The following is a 21,361-nucleotide window of genomic DNA, read 5'->3' on the forward strand; positions in this document are numbered from 1 at the left end:
AGTGATGGTCGTTAACATTGTGCTTACATTGTAGCTTCCTCTGAGCTGGGCACTGGGCTGTTTGATAGATCTCATTTATTACACTCAGCAACCTTGTAAGGGGTATTATGACTGTCCGCAGGTTACAGATAAGCTCCTGTGAATTGCCTACTACTACGCCCTATAATAATGCCTCTCTGTCTCTCTTTAAATCAATCTTGTGACTTTTCACTGCTGCTTCTCTAGTCCTTTTGTGTGCTCTTCTCTAGGGGATTATCTATTGACATTTTGTTGGCTTGGGGAGACCCAACCTCCCTTCTCCCCCTCCGGAGGCTTCCAGGGAGAGGCGATCCTCCCCTCTTCTCTGCTATGACTAAGCCTGTGCGCACTTTGATTTTTTTTTTTTTTTTGTACTTTAGATGCAAGACTTTACTATAATTATTTGTGTGTGTTCGTCCTTCTTATTGTTCGCTCCACGAGTAGTGTGGTTCGCTCTGTTTCTGGCCTCCGGCAAACGCTTGGCACAGAGTAGTGATCTAGGATCCACTGCGAACTGAATGTGTGGATGAAAAAAACCACTGTTCACCACAGGGCGAGCACTTGAATGTAGTTGCTCTACTACACGGGAAGGCACTCCTTCCGAGGAAGCTGGGGAGCCACAGGAGTTAAGTGTTGCGCCTCGACGCAGGTCACGATCTCACGGTTCGTGGGTTCGAGCCCCGCATCGGGCTCTGTGCTGACAGCTCAGAGCCTGGAGCCTGTTCAAGTGCAGCTTGTCTCTGTTCTGCGATGACTGTGGTCACAGGTGGAAAACCCAAGGGCTCCAGGCTGGAGTTATGTCAGGACTCCCCTGGCGTGAGGACCAGCTTCCGGGGTGGTGCATACACATGGCTGCCAAGTTGATGCTGGCTGTTGACGGCTGTCCACAGGGGGTCCTCTTGGGGATGGTTGGGTATCCTCATGGCATGGTGGTGGTCTTTGTCCAGAGTGAGCAGTTGAGGGGGACAAAGAGGGAGACAGACAGATGTATCCTCTTATAATCTAGCCTTGAAAGTTATACAGCACTGTCAGCCCCACTCTGTTAGTTAAAAGTAAGTCACTAAGTTTGGTCCACGTTTTGAGGACATGAAAAAAAATTTTTTTTAATGTTTATTTATTTACTTTAAAAAAAACTAAGAGACAGAGAGAGAGCATGAGCAGGGGAGGGGCAGAGAGAAAGGGAGACACAGAATCTGAAGCAGGCTCCAGGCTCTGAGCTGTCAGCACAGGGCCTGACGTGGGGCTCGAACTCACGGAGTGTGAGATCATGATGTGAGCTGAAGTCGGACGCTCAACCAACTGAGCCACCCGGGCGCCCCATTATTTATTTACTTTTTGAGAGAGAAAGCAAACAAGCCAGGGAGTGGCAGAGAGAGAGAGAGAGAGAGAGAGAGAGAGAGAGAGAGAGAGAGAGAATCCCAAGCAGGCTCCACTCTGTAAGCACAGAGCCCAACGCGGGGTTCTAACCTACGCACTGTGAGATCATGACCTGAGCTGAAAGTAAGAGTTGGGTGTTTAACCGACTGAGCCACCCCGGCGCCCCTGAGGACATTATTTAAAACCACCACAAAAATGAAGTTAAATTCAGTTATAGAGCGATAAAGTCATGTTTCTACACACTTCAGTTGTGACTGTGTATGTTTAGATGTGTTACATCCATCCTGTATGGTTCTTGGATCTGACCTTTTCCGTCCGCTTCCTTTGTGTGGGCCGCCCTCACCCCTCACCGAGACCCTGTTACAGCCTCGCAACTGTCAGGATTTTTCTGCCTCCAGTCTGTTTTCCACTCCGGGGCCAGAGCACATTCCTTCCAAAATGCCGACAAACCCCATCGCTCTCCAGCTCAAAACTAGTCGGTGGCGTCCTTTTTGTTTTTATTGACATACAATTCACGTATCATGAAACTCACCATTTTAAAGTATACAACTCGGTGGGTTTTTGTATTGTCACAGAATTGTGCAGCTATCAGCCGAATCAATCTTAGGACACGTTCCTCGCCCCCGAAAGAGACCGGGTTCCCATTTGAAGCCATCTTTTTAGTCCCTGTTCCTCGGCCACCACTCGTCACCTTTCTGTCTCTGTGGATTTGCCTACTCTGGGCGTTTCATCTGAATGTAATCCCCTAATATATGGCCTTTTATGTGAATTCTTTCTCTCTGCATATTTTCAATGCTCATCTGTAGCATAGTATGTATCAATACTTCATTCCTTTTTATGGCTAAATAAAATAAAATGGCTGTTTTGTGGCTAAACCATATTTGGTTTATCTCTTCATCAATTTAGGGACACTTGGATTGTTTCCATTCGTTGACCATTATGAATAATGCTGTATGAATATTAGTGTACAAGGTATATATAGACATATATTTTCAGCTTGCGTAGGCGTGTATTTTCGATTAAAGTTGCTGAGTCATATGGGAACCCCGCCATCCTAGTGGGTGTCATGACTGTCTCATTGTGTGTGCGTGTGTGTCTTTTAAGTTTGGTTTTATTTATTTATTTATTTATCTATTTATTTATTTATTTATTTATTTATTTATTTATTTTTAAAGTGTATTTATTCTGGGAGAGACCTTGCAAGCGGGGCAGGGCAGAGAGAGACAGGGGGACAGAGGATCCGAAGCGGGCTCAGTGCCGACAGCAGTGAGCCCGACACAGGGCTTGAACCCATGAACTGTGAGATCATGGCCTGAGCTGAGGTTGGATGCTCAACCGACTGAGCCACCCAGGTGCCCCTGGGTTGATTTTCGGGGGAGAGATAGAGAGCAAGTGGGGGCGGGGCAGGGAGAGAGGGAGACAGAATCCCAAGCAGGCTCTCTGCTCTCAGCATAGAGCCCGGCACGGGCCTGGAGCTCACAAACTGTGAGATCACGACCTGAGCTGAAACCATCTATCTGTGGGTGTTCAAGTGTATCTATTGTGTATACCAGAGCCTTACCAATGGCTTCTTTTTACTAACAGAATGCATTCCAGTCTCCTTCTTCTGGCCTACAAGGCCCTTGCTGATCTAACCTGGTTTCTTTTATTTGGTTCCATCCCCTTCCACTTCCTTCCTTTCTTTCACGACTAACCTTTTTTTTTTTATGTTTATTTTTGAGAGAGAGAGAGAGAGAGAGAGAGAGAGAGAGAGAGAGCATGAGCAGGTAAGGGCAGAGAGAGGGAGACAGAGGATGCAAAGTGCCCTCCAGGCTGACAGCAGAGAGCCGATGTGGGGCTTGAACTCAACGAATGCGAGATTGTGACCTGAGCCGAAGTTGGTCGCTTAACTGGCTGAGCCACCCAGGTGCCCACTGCTAACCTTTTTGTCACTTGCTCGTCCAAGAAATGTTCTCTATCACAACTAGCTTTTTGCAGAGACTGTTCCCTCTGCCAGGACACTATTCCCCCTTCTTGCCTGGTTAACATCTACTCATCCTCTACTTAAGGTCCCTCCCTGAGGGCTAAAAAGATGGTGATTGCAGGCAGGTTCGGTGGCTGAGTGTTAGTCTGCGTACAGGTCCCAGCCTCTGAGGGGATTCTAGTGATGTGCTGATGATAACGAGGTCTAAGGCTCTAACAAGAAAGCTCTTTGTTTCTAGGGTTGCAGTAGCAAAGTACCAAAAACTAGGTGGCTTACAACTTCTGGAGGCCAGAAGTCTGAAATCAAGGTGACAGTTGGGTCATGCTCTCTCTGAGGTGCTAGAGAAGAATTGGTTTCATGACACTCTCCTAGCTTCCAGTGGTTTCTGGCAATCGGTGGTGTTCCTTGGCTTATAGACTCGTCATTCCTATCTGTCTTAGTCTTCACATGGCATTCTGTCCCGTGTGTCTCTATTTCCTGATTTCCTTCTTCAAAGGACATCGGTCATACTGGATTTAGGGTCTACCTAATCCAGTGTGAGTTCATCTTAACATGATTACAACTGCAATCATGTTTATTTTCAAATAAAGTTCACGTTCACAGGTTCTGGGTAGACACAAATTTTGGGGGGACAACATTCAATCCACTACATTCCACCTTGTAGTCTCCCCAAATTCTTACCTGTCTCATATGAAAAAGACATTCACCCTATCTCACCATTCTCAAAAGTCTTAACCATTCTATCATGAACTCTAAAATCTCCTCTAAATATTATCAACTCAAGGGGCACCTGGGTGGCTCAGTCACTTAAGCGTCCGACTTTGCCTCAGGTCACGATCTTGCGGTCCGTGAGTTTGAGCCCTGCATCGGGCTGTGCTAATGGCTCAGAGCCTGAAGCCTGCTTCGGATTCTGTGTCTCCATCTCTCGCCCTGTCCCTCCACCACTCATGCTCGCTCTCTCTCTCTCTCTCTCAAAATAAATAAATAAACAAACATTAAAAAAATAGTGTAAATATTATCAACTCAAAAAAGTTCCATATCTCATCAAGTAAGTCATTTACATTGAGCATGGATGGGGCTCTGTGCATGAGCCTTCCTGGGGCCGAATTGCCCTCCATCTGTGGACATGTGAGACTAGAACACAAGTTATCTGTGTCCGAAGTTTCTCCACAGGTCCTTCCTAGATAATCACACCTCTATTCCCGACATCTGGTGAGACGGGTAATTAAATCCATAGGTCACATACCTAAACTCTTTAGCAAAAGTTGTTCAGTCATACCCTTGGCCCTATCTCTGGAGCACAGTATTTAGATAGGATGAGAATTTTCCACATCAAATGCTAGTTACTTTTTTTTTAAATATTTTAAAAATATTTATTTTTGAAAGAGAGAGGGCAAACAAGGGAGGGGCAGAGAGAGAGGGAGACACAGAATCTGAAGGAGGCTCCAGGCTCCAAGCTGTCAGCACAGAGCCCAAGGTGGGGCTCGAACTCATAAATGGTGAGATCATGACCTGAGGTGAGATCATGACCTGAGCCGAAGTCAGACGCCCAACGGACTGAACCACATAGGAGCCCCCTGGTTCCTTTTTGCTTAACAATCCATTTTTCAGTTTCTCTCTTTCCTCTCACGTTTTGATATAAATGGTAAGGAAAATCCAGGCCATGGATCCATACTTTGTGTGAAAAATCTCTCTCCTAGCTATCCAAGTTCTACTTCCTAACCAATGGTAGAACACAAATTGACAAGGATTTCTTTATAACAAGAGTCGTCTTTCCTCCGGCGTCCAGTAACATGAGCTGGACACCAGAAGCACCGTTAGCATTCACAGGATAGCAGTCTTCTGTTCGTGACAACATATGTGTTCTCTAAGATGACGCAAGTTTTCTCTAAAGCTCTTCTCATTTCTTTCTGAGCTATCTCCAGAATCCCTTTGAACGTCCCTATGTCTACCAACAGCCTCTTCCAGCCAGTCTAGATTTTTTCCTACCATAAACCTCAGAATTCTTCCAGCCTCTACCCATTACCCAATTCCAAAGCCACTTCCACATTTTTAGGTGTTTCTTTCAGCAGTGAACCCCCCCCCCTCCCTCATACCAAAATGTCTCTCAGCTTCCTAGGGCCATAGTAACAGAGTACCACAAACTCGATGGCTTAAAACAACATGGGAAATTTGTTTTGGCAGTTCTGAAGGCCAGAGCCTCCAAATCAGAGGTGCCTGGGTGGCTCAGTGGGTTAAGACTCTGACTCTTGATCTCAGTTCAGGTCATGAGCTCCTGGTTCGTGAGTTCGAGCCATGAGTCGGGCTTTGCCATAACAGCGCAGAGCCTGCTTGGGATCTGTCTCTTTCTCGCCCTGCCCCTCCACCGCTCTCGCTCTCTCTCTCTCTCTCTTAAAATAAATAAATAAACTTAAAAGAAAAAATGGAGCCCCAAATCAAGGTGACAGCAGAGTCATGCTCCCTCCAAGGTTCTAGAGAAGACTCTGTTCCTTGCCTCTCTCCTAGCTTTCGGTGGTGTCCCACAATCCTTGGTGTTCCTTGGCTTGTGGAGTCATCACTCTGGTCTGCCTCTGTCTCCACATGGTATTCTCTCCTGTATGTCTCCGCTTCCAAATTTCCTTTTCCTTAAAAGGACAGCAGTCATATTGGATTTAGGGCCCACCCTATTCCCACTATGACCTCATCTTAACTAATTACATGTGCAAAGGACTTATTTCCAAACAAGGTCATATTCATAGGTACTAGGCGGGTGTGAATTTTGAGGGGACACCATTCAACCCAGTACAGGGGACAATCCCTGTTCTCAGGGAGCCAACAGTTGAGTGGAAGTGGGGGCAGAGATATGAAAAGGTGTGATACAGTAATGGGGAGAAGGGCACGTTGGAGCAGAGAGCTTCTGCGGGGAGGGGTGTGGGAGGAGGGGGGAAGGAGGACATCTGAACCACACCTCCCAGGGGATAGGAGTTGGCAAGGGAAAGGAGGTGAGGCCGGCTCTCCAGGCAGCAGAAACAGTGTGAGTAAAGTCACGGAGAGCTGGCTCAGGGTGTGCAGTGAACTACCAAGAGTTGTGACGTTGGAGAATGAGGTAGGGGCCAGGAAGTGAAGAGACGAGGCTGGAGTTGTAAGCAGTGTTGGTGTGGCTTGCCTTGTACATCATGGGCGTTATTCTTAGGGGACTGGAAGCTGAAAGGTTTTAGGCAGGAAAATGATAGGGCCAAATATGTCTAGAATGATGGTTGGCATCCGGGTGGCATGGGTGGGAGGTGGCCAGCTGCAATGGACTGAATGTTGTCTCCCCCTCAGACACATGTGTTGAATTCCTAGCCCCCCACAGTGTGATGGCATTAGGGGGTGGGGCCTTTGGCAGGCGATCAGGTCATGAGGATGGGGTCCTCATGATGGGATTGGCGCCCTCCTAAAAGGAACCTAGAGATGTCTCTTGTCCTCTTTTCCGGCTGACCATGCTGCTCCAGCCTCTAGAACTGTTGAGAAATGAATTTCTGTTGTTTCTAAGCCCCCCAGTCCACGGTACTCTGTTATAGCAGCCTGATCAGACTGAGACACCAGCCGAGTGGTTACAGGTTATTCCTAGTTCCGGCCCGAGATGTGAACTGTCAAGTGCTGATGTGGCTCTCGGCCGGTTTGCACGGACTGTTCCTCCAGAGAGAAACACCACGGATCTGCACCACAAACTCCGTTTTGCAGGTAGAACTTGACCTTCATAAAAGGAAAGCGGAGAAAGACACCAGAAATCGTATTCCAAGAGCAAAGGTTGGATTTCCAGAGGATCTGAAGTCAAGAGCATCGGCCCAGTTGCCTGTCAGAAATCTGGATGATTCTTGGCTCCTCTCTCTCTCACCCTCCAAGGTCTGTCCTCCTGTAGGATTTGACCCGCTTGTCCACTAAGTTTTCCTCCTAATTAGCTTCCCAGTCTACCCCCTGATCTCCTTCCCTTGGGATTCTGTCTCTTTCTTGCTCTGCCCCCCTCCCTCCGCCGTCTCTCACAACAGGCCAAGGATCGCTGAATGAAGTCACAGACAGATGTAAAATGGGTCCATCCACCCGGCAGTAATCAATAGCACTCCAGGGAACACCAGTTGCATTTTTAATGACAATGAGTATTTGCATTATTACCAGTTTTCTACAACTTCCAGAGCTGTAAAACACCTCAAAGACAATGAAAGGTTGTACACACACACACACACACACACACACACACACACACACACACACGTGCTGGTCAGGACACTCAATAATCTTTTCGGTCCATTTCAGTCTTTCACAGTGTTTCCTACAGAGTGGATCGGTGAATCAATGAAAGCAGTTGTCCAGGCCACGGCAGGACGTGCCCACTCCCCAGCCGTCCCTAATGTCATCTCATTTGGACTGCTTTTTTTTTTTTTAAAGTAGGCTTCAAGCCCAGCATGGAGCCGAGCCAATGTGGGGCTTGAACTCACGGCCCTAGGATCAAGCTCTGAGCTGAGATCAAGGGTGAGACGCTTAACCAACTGAGCCACCCAGGCACCCCCTGGACTGCACTTTTACATGCTTCACTCTGCTGCCACCAACTGGGGGTGCTCCCTCAGCCTGGCCCCTAGGACTTTCAACTCCCACCCACAGGGATACTAACATTCATATTCACAGCTGCCTTTGAATGGAATATCTCCGTTGCCCAGACTGGAGGAAAGAAGGTTGCATTAAAATGTCCTAAAAGGAGGGGGACCTCACATGCTGAGTAGCTCATAGCAAGGGCACAGGTGGACGGGGGAGAAGAAAACCCTGTGATCCTTGGACACCCTAGCCACTCACAATTGGCACTGGCCCATGGAAGATCTCCTTAGCCCAAGAAAGTGGGTGCACTCTACAGTCCTACTGGAAAGGGGCGTCCCCAGGCTGCTTAGACCCCAAGGGCTCCTTTGCTAAGTGGGCGCTATTGAAGAGTTTCAACTCTTACCAGAAACTGCACCTGACAGGGACAGAGTACAAGAGGAAGAAGAGGAGCGTGGAGGAGGTTCCCACTGGAAACGTCAATGGAAAGCAAGCCCTGGGACGTCTCAATGCCAGGAAGAGCCCAGCTAGCTCGTTGGGTGGTTCTCCTGGGCCCTCCGTTCCCCGGAGTGCTTTGCAGGTGGTATCTGAGGCCCTCTGCCTCTCCCTCCACAGGCTGCCTTGCGTGAGCTCATCCTTCCTCCCCATGGCTTTAATTACCATCCATAGGCCCGTGACCGCCTCTCCAGTGCGGGCTTGTCTCCGGAGCTGCAGAACCCCGACACATGTACACTTATGCACAGCTCTCTCATTGGCGCCTCAAAGGCACCTCCACCTCCACGTGGACAAATGCGAACACATCGTAAACGCCCCCTCCCCGCCTTCCTGATGGCCACTACCTCAGTGAGCATCAGTGACAGTGACAGTTGCCTGTCAGAAATCTGGATGATTCTTGACCCCTCTCTCTCTTACCCTCCAAGGTGGGTCCTCCTGTAGGATTTGACCCGCTTGTCCACTAAGTTTTCCCCCCTAATTAGCTTCCCAGTCTACCCCCTGATCTCCTTCCCTGGGGCCCCCATGCTAAGGTGGGGGTGCCCTTCCTCTGTTCCAGCCTCTTCCCAGGCTCCCTGCCTCCGGGCCGGCTCTGGCCTGCTGGTCAGCTCAGCTGGTCTGGGCGCTGCACCTGCCTCTGCTTTCTGCCTGGTATATTCCCCATCCTTCAAGGTTCCCTTAGCCTCGCCTCTTTGAAGATGAGTGTCATAGTTAAAGGGGGTGGTTCTGGAGCCGACAGACCGGTTTCAAATCCACACATCACCGTGTAGTAGCTCTGTGACACTGGGCAGATTTCTTAACTGCACACTGAGCCTCAGTTCCTCCCTGTGTAAACGGCGGTCACTGTGTCACAGATTGTTGTGAATCGAGCGTGTGTCTCTAGCTGCTTTTGCATTCTAGGGAAAGGCGCTAACCGTTGGCGGGGAGACAGGGATCCTTGTTTAGGAAAAGGACCCTTCTGACTGTGACAGATAAAGCTCTCCAGCCAGCCCCCACCCCCAGAGGAAGATGCAGAAAGAGTGCGAAACAAGGGGGGCAGGTGTGAGGGAGCCCAGCGGCTGGACTGGAGGCTGGAGGATAGAGGCTGGAGACACCTCCGGAGGTGTGGAGGGCAGGAGAGGGACTTGGAGGACAGGAGGTCTGGCTTTTAAATTTCGAGCTGTTTGCTAGGCTTAGAAAACTTCCAGCTCTTCCCCAGTTACTCCCAACTTTCGGTAGAATTCTCTTAGGTTCTGCTTTATGTCAGTAACGTTTGTGGGGGTGGGGGGGGGAGGGGGAAATGAAGGAAAAGGCAGAAAACACTGCCCGGTCTTCCAGGAAGCCTTCCTGGATTCTCCCTGCCCCCACCCCAGGTCTGGTTTCAGAATCCCCACTTCTGCAGGTCAACGTGAAGACAAAAAAAGCAGAGACTCCGGAGCACAGAGCAAGATTGAGAAAGAAGAGGAATCAGAGTGAGAGGGAATCAAGAAAATGCCGGGTCATTCCTGGCAATTCTCAGGAATCTTGGAGAGCGTGTGGCGTGGGACCACGTTTGCCTGAATATTAAAGGAAAGAATGATTCCAAAACCCTTAAAAGGGCTTCAAGGGAGCAGGTGGATCATTCAGAATTCAACTAATGTAAACTAATGTACCCAAAGCTCCCAGCACTGGGCCCAACACATTCGGCACCCTTAGAAATTTAGGAGTTTCTATTTTTTAGAAAAACCATTGTAATGTCCTATTTTCTATAGAGCAAGGACACAAAGATCTTAGAAGTGAGGTGGGCACACGCCTGCAGGAGCCTCCTTGTATTGTCTCTTGTCACCCAGCCTCCCTGACAACTGTCCCCAAGCAAGGGATGGTCTCACTGTATCTGGAAATGTCCATTTTTGTTGTTACTATTAACTAGAACTATTAACTGACTATAGTTAAAGCTGCTATTATTATTTTTTTTTAATTTTTTTTTTCAACGTTTTTTATTTTTTATTTTTGGGACAGAGAGAGACAGAGCATGAACGGGGGAGGGGCAGAGAGAGAGGGAGACACAGAATCGGAAACAGGCTCCAGGCTCTGAGCCATCAGCCCAGAGCCTGACGCGGGGCTCGAACTCCCGGACCGCGAGATCGTGACCTGGCTGGAGTCGGACGCTTAACCGACTGCGCCACCCAGGCGCCCCGAAGCTGCTATTATTTTTAGTAACACCACTCTTCTTCCTCTGTGTTCCCAAGAGCATGGAGCGTCTGTCTCCGCTCCTCTGCTGCTGGGTGCCAATCTTAAATTACTATTTTTCTACTTAGGCGTAGGAAAGCTGGCTGATTTTTCACGTGGGGTTTATGCAAACGGAATTACTATTTTTTGGTTCCGTCATACATTCTGTCTCCTTCCTCCAATTATGTCATAAACTCTTCGAATCAGAAATCGAATGGACAGTTCTCTTTGGTTCCTTTTGTTTTGGGCACAATAGGGGCTCCATAGATGTCTGTTGGTACAGTGGGTGTTAATTCCAGCCCCGGCTGGGCCGAGAGCCCACGCTTGGGCAGAAGAGGACTGGGATTGGCCCAGAAGCCCCTGCTTTGGCTTTGCCTGTGCTTTTTATTATTTTAAAAAATATTTATTTATTTATTTATTTATTTATTTATTTATTTTTAAAATGTTTATTTTTGAGAGAGACAGAGACAGAATGTGAGTGGGTTAGGGGCAGAGAGAGGGGGAGACACAGAAATCCGAAGCAGGCTCCAGGCTCCGAGCTGTCAGCACAGAGCCCGATGTGGGGCTCGAACTCACGAGCTGTGAGATCATGACCTGAGCCGAAGTCGGATGCTCAACCCACTGACCCACCCAGGCTCCCTTGCCTGTGCTTTTTAAAAAAAAACAAATTTTTTTAACATTTATTTATTTTTTGAGAGACAGAGAGAGAGTGTGTGTCGGGGGGGAGGCAGGGAGAGAGAGGGAGACACAGCATCCGAAGCAGGCTCCAGGCTCTGAGCTGTCAGCACAGAGCCCGACACGGGGCTCAAACTCACAGATCGCGAGATCAATGACCTGAGCTGAAGTGGCGCTTAACCGACTGATCCACCCAGGTGCCCCTAAAAAAAATTTTTTTTTAATGTTTATTCATTTTTGAGAGACAGAAACAGAGCATGAGTGCGGGAGGGGTAGAGAGGAAGAGGGGGAGACACAGAATCCGAAGCAGCCTCCAGGCTCTGAGCCATCAGCACAGAGCCCAATGCGGGCTCAAACTCAACGAGCTGTGAGTTCATGACCTGAGCTGAAGTCGGACGCTCAACCCACTGAGCCACCCAGGTGCCCCTGCCTGTGCTTTAAAAAAATTTTTTTTGTTTAACATTTATTTATTTTTTGAGAGACAGAGAGAGAGAGAGAGTGTGTGGGGGAGAGGCAGAGAGAGAGAGGGAGGCACAGAATCCGAAGCAGGCTCCAGGCTCTGAGCCATCAGCACAGAGCCCGACGTGGGGCTCGAACTCACGAGCTGTGAGATCGGGACCTGAGCCGAAGTCAGATGCATAACCTATTGAACCACCCGGGCACCCTGCCTATGTTTTTAATCCAGTCTCTCGAGACAGTCTGAACTGCCCAGATGCAGTGGTGAAGGAGACTGATCATCTCTCTTCTCTCCATCACCCCTTTCCCTCCTTCCTAACTCAAAACCTGATTTTAAGCAAGTCCCCATGCACCAAAGGGAGGATCAGAACTGGCTAAGGAGTCGTAGTGAGCCCATTTCCCTTTCCAATGAATGATTTAGGCCAGGACCCGGCCACCTGACACAATTGTAGCCACGGAGGTGGAGGAGAAGCCCAGGGGCTTCTGGGAAAGATCCCCTCCCTTTTAAAAAGAGGAAGAGCTGGCCTCTTTTTCTATTAGAAGTTTGAGCCTGGATGTGATGCTTAGAGCTGGGGCAGCTATCTTGTGACTGTGAGTGGGCCTGACTTGAAGGCAAGTATGTAGACTGAGGCTAACAGGGGCAGAAATATATAAAAACAAAATAAAACCAATAATCACCCAAGCAGGCAAGGAAGCAGGCTGGGCGCATTGATGTCGTTACCGAATAGCTAAGTTAACCAGCTGTGGGGCCGGGTCAACCAACTTCAGCAAATCCCCAAAGTTGTTAACCTCATTTTTTTTTTTTTTTTGAAGTTGATTTATTTGTTTTAAGAGAGAAAGAGAGAGGCAGAGAGACAGAGAATCCCAAGCAACCTCCCCGCTGGCAGCACAGAGCCTGATGTGGGGCTTGAACCCATGAACGGTGATCATGTCCTGAGTCAAAACCAAGCGTCAGATGCCTCACGGACTGAGCCACCCAGGCGCCCCAGTTAACCTCATTTGAAACGTGCTGTCGATGCACCAGTTCACGTGAACGGCAACCGAGCCGGGAATTGCTAATCCCAAATGTGTGTGACTGAGGTGTGAACCCACATAAAGGACGACACATTCATCTCTGTTAAATGGAATTCAGGGGTTTTGTTTTAACCTTACATCTTTCACAGACCTTTCGGATTACCAATTTAACTACAGAATAATTTCGAATTCCTTTCAGCTCTGTCTCTTTCGAGGCGCGCAATTTCTGCGTTCAAAGAAACCACGAGGAAGCTGGAACTGGGCCAACGAGAGGGTTCTGTGAAACGACACTGCGCTCCTTAGGGCACCGCGGTACTGACCTTGGAGCCCACCTAGCCGTGCCACGCAGCCCATTCCTCTCTGTCCCGTACACGTTTGGACAAACGCCCTGTTGAAATCAGAGTGGAGGGATTACGGTACAGTGATCCACCCTGCCTTGTGATAAAAAAAAAAATTGCACCAAGGTTAGCAGGACGTAGGCTGGGGCCGGGGTTATGAGCTTCTCTGCACAAGTCTGTGGCCCTTCTGCACACCTCTTGTCGCTGGGTTCTGGTTTGGGCGTGAGGACTGGGTTCTGGCTGGTGGGGGGTGAGGGGGTCAGGCCAGGGGAAGCCGGCTGGAAATGTGGATGATGGCATGAACTGCTTTTCTTGTCAACGGCCCCAGCTCCTTCTAAGGCTTTTTTACCTATATACTCCCTTCTGCTGCCCTGACCTTCTGCAGGGCCTTTCTCCTCCAGAGCTTCCTGAGCCTCTGGCAGGGTTGGCTCGATCCTTTAGTGATCCCCACAACAAATCTTGGGTGGCAGGCGGGCTCTTGAGAGGGAAAGTATTGGTGGGGAGGATGAAGGCCCCCTGAAGCCTCTTCAGCCCATGGATTGGGGATGAGATGGGGAATCTGGGAGAGGAGTTTCTCCTAGCTAGAAGGTGGAGGCTTTCCTAAGCTGCCCTGGGGGAGTGACCCGTTCCTGCCCCCCACCCATCACTGTTCACGCAAGCCGGTCCGATCTGGCATCCGCCGGGCCTTGTTGGCCCAGGAGCAAGGAAAAGGCAGACCCGGAGATCGGAGACGGCTGCCTCTTGGTCCGGTGCCCTGGGGACTGTGGCTACCAGGCCACGCGGCTTCCTTCCTCCCCCTGCTCGCCCAGGGCCCTACCTGTGTGGGCAGTTGCGAGTAGTGAGGACAGATGGCAACCTTGTGGGGGCCCTGCCCAGATGTCCCCAGGGCCCTCTCCGTCAATGGTACATGGCCTGCTCTGGCCAGGCCCAAGAGTCTGGAAGGTGGGAACTTGTCCCTGTCACTTCCTGGGTTGTCTCTTCCCCAGTCTAAGGAGAACCAGTTGGCACAGGACTGGCCTAGAAGCTGTGTAAGTTTCCCGCCGGAAGACCTCATGATCTGGGAACCCCCAGGCCTCTTGGACCTCTCAATTCCTGAAGGTGGGCAAGGGGACCTGACCAGACAGAGGTGACTGAGGCTCTGAGTGGCCAGAGGAAGCCATGGTCCGGTCTGAGTCGTTTGGCCCTTTTAGGGGATCAGCCTGTGATGCCTGAGATGATGGGCAGCGGGAAGCAGGAGCTTGGTATTTGAGTGTGGAGGTGATTTGAGGGGTTCTGGAAAGCTGGGGGAGCTTCCTTGTGGGGCTGGAGCTCCGGAACCTTCAGTGACAGGATGAGGTAGTGGGGTACCTCATCCTGGGGTACCACAGGATGTGTGGTAGTGGGGAGGCATGCACACCTGCACACCCACTCACTCTTAGCCAGATCCATGCACATCCATGATGGGGTGCGGTTTATAATCGTTCACTCTCAAGTTCACCCCTGTTCCCTCATGTGTGGGGCTGGAGGGAAGTGGAATCTCAGGGCTCTGTGGGTCTGGGCGGAGAGGACTGGGATGCAAGGTGAGGCTTCTGTCCTGGGCTGTCCTAAAGCAGCAGCTGTGGGCCAGGGTGCGTATGGAGAGGGGACCGTGTCCTTTATGTGGATGGCCATTAGAGGCAGGTGCTGGGCCCAGGGAGGCCAGTGAAGAGGCTGGAGGAAGTGGCCGCAGGTGTGACAGGTGGGCAGCTAGCAACAGAAGGTGGTCTTCCCAGATGTAACGGTGGCTCTGGAGGGCTAGGGGCCTGGCAGGTCTGATCCTGGGGTATCTAGGGAAAGTGGGGAGAGGTGGAGGGGGTGCGGAGGAAGGGAACCAGTAGAATGATGGCTACCATATGGCACCTCACAGTCCATCTTCTCCCCTCTGTCGGCTCCATCCATGTCCCTGAGCCTGGCGGGGATGTCTCAGGGACCCCAGGTACCCGACACCCATATCCTACTGTCACTTCCCTGGGTGCAGCTCACCCAGGTGAGACTGGGGCACATTTCCTGGGCTATCCAGCAGGGGGAGCTCCATCCCACCAACCCGGTTTCGTAGGGTCTGGCAGTGAGAGCCAAGGCAGCCAAGACAGCTGAGGCTAGAGTGCTTCTGCCTAATGAGTGGAGGAGCCTGGCAGGCTCCGGGGAAGGCTTCCCCTCCCTCTCTGCCCCTGGCCCGCTTGCCCTGTCTGCCCTGTGCGGCTCCTGGCCTCCCGTGATGTTAAACATAAGACTCAGGCCAGTTGGCTCCCAAGACCCTTCCAGGTGTGGACCTGGGTCTCCTACTCTTCCAGGTCTAGAGAGAAGGAAAGAACACCTGAGGTGATGAGGTGTCCCGGGAGCAAAGGCTGTCCTTGGGAAGGGAAGGGAAGACTCAAATCAGAAGGCCTGGGAGGGGGCGCCTGGGTGGCTCAATCAGTTAAGCATCTGACTTCCATTCAGGTCGTGATCTCACGGTTCACGAGTTCGAGCCCCGCATCGGGCTCTCCGCTGTCAGCACAGAGCCCGCTTTAGATCCTCTGTCCCCCTCTTTCTCTGCCCCTCCCCTGCTCATGCTGTTTCTTTCAAAAATAAACATTAAAAAAAAAAAAAGGTAGCCTGGGAGGGGGGTGGGGCGCAGGCCTGGGGGCTCCCAATCTCTGCCCCTCAGGGCAGCGCTCTACCCTCCACTTGCCCACCCCGCCCTGCGTCTGGCCACATTTGGGTAGTGGCCACTCGGGGCTCAACTGATGAGGCTGCCCTGGGGCCTGGAATTCGGGGAGCAGGAACTTTTCTTGCCTGCCTCACCACCCTGAACATCCCGTGGGCCTGCTTCAGAAGTGTCCGTTGCTGAATGTGCCCGCTGAGGAGAGGGGCAGAGGCCAGACCCTTTGGCGGTGCCGCTGTGTGTAGATCGGTGCGGCGGCCCCTAGCCGCATGTGTCTGTTAAGGTTGGAACGAAGTTGGAGTAACGTCACAGTGAGGAACAGTACGCAGCCAGTGGCTGTGTACTGGAAAGCACAGGTGTGGAATTCGTCCCTTAGCACAGGCTGCTGGGCACCTCTGGCCCAGCCCTCGACACCTAGGGGACCCTGGTGTGTGTATGGGGGCAGGCAAGGGAGGGCTTGCTGAGCCAGGAAGCTGGGAAGGAGGGTTAGCTTTTCTCAGTGTGTCGGGGGGCCGGTGATCCGGAGGGTGGGATGCTGCCTTGGGGAGCCCTGGGACTGGGGGTATAAGTGGGGGCAGACGTGCAGGGTGGGGCCAGTGCTGGGCAGTGGGGAGGGGGCGGAAGAGTCCCGGGCCGTGGGGCAGGCCGGCGGCACAGAGCCTGACCTGTGTTCCTTGGCTCTGAGCTCCCATATGCCCGTTTCAACCTGGGGAGAATCGTCCCCATCAGATGGTACACGGGAACAGGGGGCAGGCCCATTCCTCTCCCGAGCCTCGGTTGCTTCCTGGTGAAACCGGACCAGCAGAGGCTCCGGCAGGGATGCTGAGTGGCCACAGCTGCCGGCTGTCGAAGCAGTGTGGGCTGAAGATCGGCTTCTAGTCTCCTGGTCCTGAGGGGCTCGGAAAGCCTTGAGTTCTACCTCCTCGGTTCTTTAAAATTATAATGTATGCACAGTCTGCAGCCAAAGGGGGATTTGAAGCAGCTCACCTCTTATTTTACAAATGAGAAAACAAGCTTCAGGAGGTTGAGGGACTTACTCAAGTCACGTCCTCCTTGGAGTTCTCTGATGTTCAGAGCCAAGAAAAGTTTCATAAATGCAGCCCTGGCCTCTTTGCCCCACCTCCCACCCCATCTAGACGCCATCATCCCCTTGAGGGATGTGGGGCTGGGCCCAGGCTGAGAGCAAGGACGCGGGCCGGAGGCTGGGGAGAAGGGGCTGCCTGGGCAGGAGAGCCCAGGCCGGAGACAAAACCGAGGTGGCTTCCAAGTGGCCGCCTCATGCTCTTGAGGCCCCGGCCAGCCGGTGAGCGGGATCCAGATGGAGTGGTTCCTTCGGGGCCCAAAACTGAGATGCTTGGACCCCTGTCTTTTGAGGTAGCAGCAGGCCTCACTCCCTGGACACCTCTCTTCTCATTTCTACATTTTCTCATCTCTGGAGGATTTTGTAATAGCAGCAATAGTCAAAGCAACAATTTATTGAGCACCTACTATTATAAGACAGGCCTAGTGCTAGATATTTACCTGAATTTCCTCCTTTAATCCATTTGATAGTCCTGTAAGATGAATGATAGCCCATTTAAAAAAATTTTTTTTACTGTTTATTTATTTTTGAGACAGAGACAGAGGGCGAACAGGGGAGGGGCAGAGAGAGAGGGAGACACAGAATCCAAAACAGGCTCCAGGCTCTGAGCTGTCAGCACAGAGCCCGACGCGGGGCTCGAACCCACAAACTGAGAGATCATGACCTGAGCCGAAGTTGGACGCTCAACCGACTGAGCCACCCAGGCGCCCCTACGATAGCCCATTTAGACAATGTAGCTGTGTGTCAGAGAGGTTCGGTGACCCGCCCAAGGTCACACAGCCAGTAAGGGGCTCACTATATTGGATTTCCACTAGTTTTTTGAATCCCAAGTGCTGGGAACTTTCCAACAAACACAGCAGCCTTTCCAGCATGGGGCTCTGGCCGAGAATGTGCTTCCTGGGGTGCTGGGATGTGGGACTCTGGCCTGTCAGGGAGAGTTATGGTCTAAGGGGGGGTGCTCCTGGCAGAGCCTGGTCTTTGATGGGGGAACCCAGCTTTGATCTCCTTTTGAAGTCCTGGCCTCTGGAGCCGGCAGCTTTAGTGGGGTGAGCTCCAGGAAGGGGGAGATGAAAGGGCGGGAGAAGCTGGGGTGGGAGAGAGAAGGGAAGGTTGGGGGAGGGGGCAGTGAGGAACAGATGTGTGAATGAGAACCGGGAAGAGAGGAGCTGGTGGACGGGACAGTGAAAGGCTGGTGGGGAAGAGACACTGGGGGGGGAACCCAAACCAGAGACGCTGGGGGCAGACAGAGACCGGCCAGGCCCGGGGCCGGAGAAAGGGCAAAAAGGCTGCGTTTGCCTGAGGACCGGGGAGGGAGGCCTGGGAAGGGGGTGCGGGCCGTGGGGCCCCAGGTTTTGGCCTCTTCTGCCCACTGCCCCTCACCCGCCGTGCCCCCTTCTCCCAGGGGAGGCACCTCTCTCTGGGTACTTCTGTCACTGGCTGATTGTTGGTTTAATGATCCAGAGGTTCCAACACGTTTCTGGCCTCGTGGGGGGCATCAAATGGTCCAAGGGGATGGGGTGAGGGGGAGGTGAGGTGCTCACCCCTGGGCTTCTGGGGTTCATGGCCCAGGCCCGCTGTGAGGGGGAGGGTCTGCCCGAGTGGCTGTGCACCTGTTCCTGTCTGACATCCCAGTTCCTCCTTCGGGGCTGCTCAAGCTGGCAAGTGAGAACACGTGGTGGGAAGGGGCCAGGCGCCGGGGGCTGGGGGTTGGGAGCCGGCTAATTCCCCAGCTGAACAGCCTCCTTCTCCCCCCAGACCCGCAGCTTAGAGCCCGGCCCTGCCCTGTGCCTTCTGTTTCCCAGACAGAACCTGGCCCGGCACCTTTCAGACCCAAACAGGGTCCCCTCCCACAGCGGGATCCAGGCGACACCCCTTAGCTCTGCTGGCAGTGGGAATGTTGGTGGGAGGTGGGGGGGAGGGAGGGCAAGTGAGAGCTGATGAGGGAGGTGGCACAACCTCTCCCTGTCCTGGGTTTCTGCCAGGAGCACCCAGGATTATAACTGCCCCAATTCCCTGTGCTTCAGAGGGGCTGGGACGGCTTCCAAATTAGGATTTATGGGATTAATGCCTTTTTTTTTTTTTTCCTGCCCCCTCCCCACCCAAGCCGGTCTCTCTCTCACTACGCCCTCCTCCTCCCTGTGGGCCTCCTGGGGCCCAGACCTCACAGGAAGGCTCTGAAGTAGCCCTCTCATTATGCCCGCAGCACCCCTTCCTCGTGGGGTGGACAAGTCAGAGGAGGGAGATGGCCGATTACAATGCCAGGATCTCCAAGGATGGCTGTGCGGGGGCCTTTGGGAAGACTCTGCGTCCCTTTGGGTCCTTGTCCTTCCCACACTAATGCGGGGTTTGGGGCTAGGCGAAATTCTGTCTGTAGAGGTGGCTGGGGGATGGCTGATGTCTTGCAGGAGTGCACGGGGGTGTTGAGAGGCAGGGGGTGGAGGACAACGGGGTTGGCTAGGGAGCAGAGTCCTGGCCCTTCTGGGTCCCGAGACGCAGTGGAGTAAATGTGCCGTGGGGGCCACCAGTGAGTCCCTCCTGGGTCCTACCCCCTCCAGTGTCAGCCCTCAGCGGCCTTGTGGGACTTTTCTCACACTCAGCACTGCCATCTCTCTCCCGGCTAATCCTGACCTTCTCCATCACGTCTCTTTCTCTGTCCTCCCCGACCCTGTGCATCCCCACAGCAGCCTGTAGCGTGGGGCCTCGAGCTCAGGTTTCCTCACCTGCTGCTGGAGCAGTGAACCCTTGGACCTGAGTCTCCAGCCCTGGGATTCTAGCTTCTTAGTTTGAGGGGTCCTGAGCTTCCTTTAACCTCTCAGGGAGGCTCACGTGTTTGGTGACTTTCCTTATTGTCTCTCTGATTCTCTGCTCTGTGACCTCCATGTAACTCCAGGATCCAGGCTACAGAGAGAGCCCTGCTCACCACCCCCTGCAGAGCCCAGCAGTTCCTCTTTCAGTCCAGGAGCTCAGGACCCTCCCCTCTGCCGGGAGCCCCCTGGCAGGACCTTGCTTTGGGCGGGAATCTCTGAACCCTGAGCCCTTAGCACAGTGCCTGGCACAGAGCAGATGTTCAGTAAAGGTTGGTTGAATCCAGCTGCTCAACTGAGCCAAGAGAGGTCAAGAGGAGATGTGAGCATGCAGCCTTGACCTTGGGGGCCCCGTGATTAGAAAATAAAGTGGAGCACCCAGGTGCCGGGTGAGGGCTAAGAGGTCACCCGTGATGTCGGCAGTGAGGCAGCCGCTGGGAGAAATGTATCCCTTTTGGAGCCACAGAAGGATAATTGGGGACCATTGGGGCAGGAAGGAGCCCTAAAGATTCTTGGTTCCAACCTCCTTGTTTCACAGATGGGGGAAACTGAGTCTCCAAGGGGGGAAATTATATGCACGAGGTAACACAGTAAACTCACGGCAGAAATGAGACTACATTGCAGACCTCCCAGCCCCTGGGGCAGGTGCCTTCTGCACCTGTCTGGCCCACCTCCCCTCCCCTTTTTGTCACAGTTTCTCTCCAGCCCTCCATGCATTTGTCTCACTGGGAAGAGTGAGGAGGGCCGAATGTACCTGTTGTCCAGAGGCAGGGCTGGGTGGCTAGGGGTCATGTGCTAGGGTGGGCTCAGCTGGATGGTGGCATATTCCACAACCTCTCCAGGCCCTGGCACGGTGGTCCATGACCCTGGCACCAGTTCCAGGGCTGAGGTGTCCAGTTCTGCATAGCGGAGATCAGGGTCCGTTAGGCCAGAGCCCTAGAGATGAGGCAGAGGTGCAGGAGGGGGCGAGGTGGGTAAGGACAGGGACAGAGTGCCTCAGGGCCAGGCATCGGGATGAGATGGGGAGGTGTGGGGGGTGAGGTGGGTGCATGGGGGAGAAGAAGGGGCCGTGGAAAATTGTGAGGTATGGAGGGAGAGAGAGAACCAGAAAAGCAATCTATCAGTGGCCAGAGAGAAAACAGGGGTTGGCAAAAGCGTTTACAAAATTGGTCACAAAGCATTTATGTGCTGCTCTGCGAAGCTGTCTCTACCACCTGTAGATCACTGGAGGGCTCTGGGGTGAGTGGAGGCAGAGTGGGTCCTGCCCCCAGCCCCCCTGTGCTTGGCTCCGGGAGATTATTTTGGCCAACCCTCTCATTTTGCGGAGGGCGGAGACCGAGGCCCACAGAGGGGAAGCGATGTGCCTGAGGTTACAGGGAAGATGCTGGCAGAGCTGTGGGGGCATCAAATGAAACCTGAAGTCAGAAGACCTGGCTTTGAACTTCAGCTGGGCTTCTTGCCGCGGCCGGTCAAGCAGGCGAGCCAACTGAGCCTAGTTTTTCATTTGTAAAGCGGGGGACGAAAATTTTACGTGAATTAGCACTATCATGGAAACCTAGGGCTCCAGCTCGTACCTGAGCTCTGCAAGGGGCCACTGCATTACTTCTGACTCTTACTTGGATTGGGGGGTTATTAGAACAAGAGTCACCTGAGGGCAGGGGCTGCTGCTCTACTGTTTACTCCCGCTGTGGCTGGGCCGAGCCCCTCCCTCTCTCTCTCACCTGGCCTTGGTTTCCCCTTCAGCAA

General features: G+C 52.5%; 1 protein-coding gene and 1 long non-coding RNA gene across 8 annotated transcripts in view; one reads left to right on the forward strand and one right to left on the reverse strand.

Moving 5' to 3' along the window:
• Positions 1-21,361, forward strand: part of LOC109491826 — a 152,498-nt gene that overhangs the window by 54,450 nt on the left and 76,687 nt on the right. For 4 of the 7 annotated variants that reach the window (XR_006586018.1, XR_006586020.1, XR_006586019.1 and 1 more), the window contains exon 2: positions 12,930-13,194. The exons of 1 other annotated variant lie outside the window; for it this stretch is intronic. This is a non-coding gene — a long non-coding RNA (uncharacterized LOC109491826). The remainder of the gene's footprint in view (positions 1-12,929; positions 13,195-21,361) is intronic. 2 more of the 7 variants (XR_002736108.2, XR_006586017.1) reach the window with 2 other exon arrangements.
• Positions 18,942-21,361, reverse strand: part of NECTIN1 (nectin cell adhesion molecule 1) — a 94,146-nt gene continuing 91,726 nt past the window's right edge. The window contains exon 9 of the mRNA XM_019811419.3: positions 18,942-20,551. Within this exon, the coding sequence (XP_019666978.3) occupies positions 20,411-20,551 (141 nt within the window). The 3' untranslated portion in view covers positions 18,942-20,410. The remainder of the gene's footprint in view (positions 20,552-21,361) is intronic.

Source organism: Felis catus, chromosome D1 (genome assembly GCF_018350175.1).
Source record: "Felis catus isolate Fca126 chromosome D1, F.catus_Fca126_mat1.0, whole genome shotgun sequence".
Lineage (NCBI taxonomy): Eukaryota > Metazoa > Chordata > Mammalia > Carnivora > Felidae > Felis > Felis catus.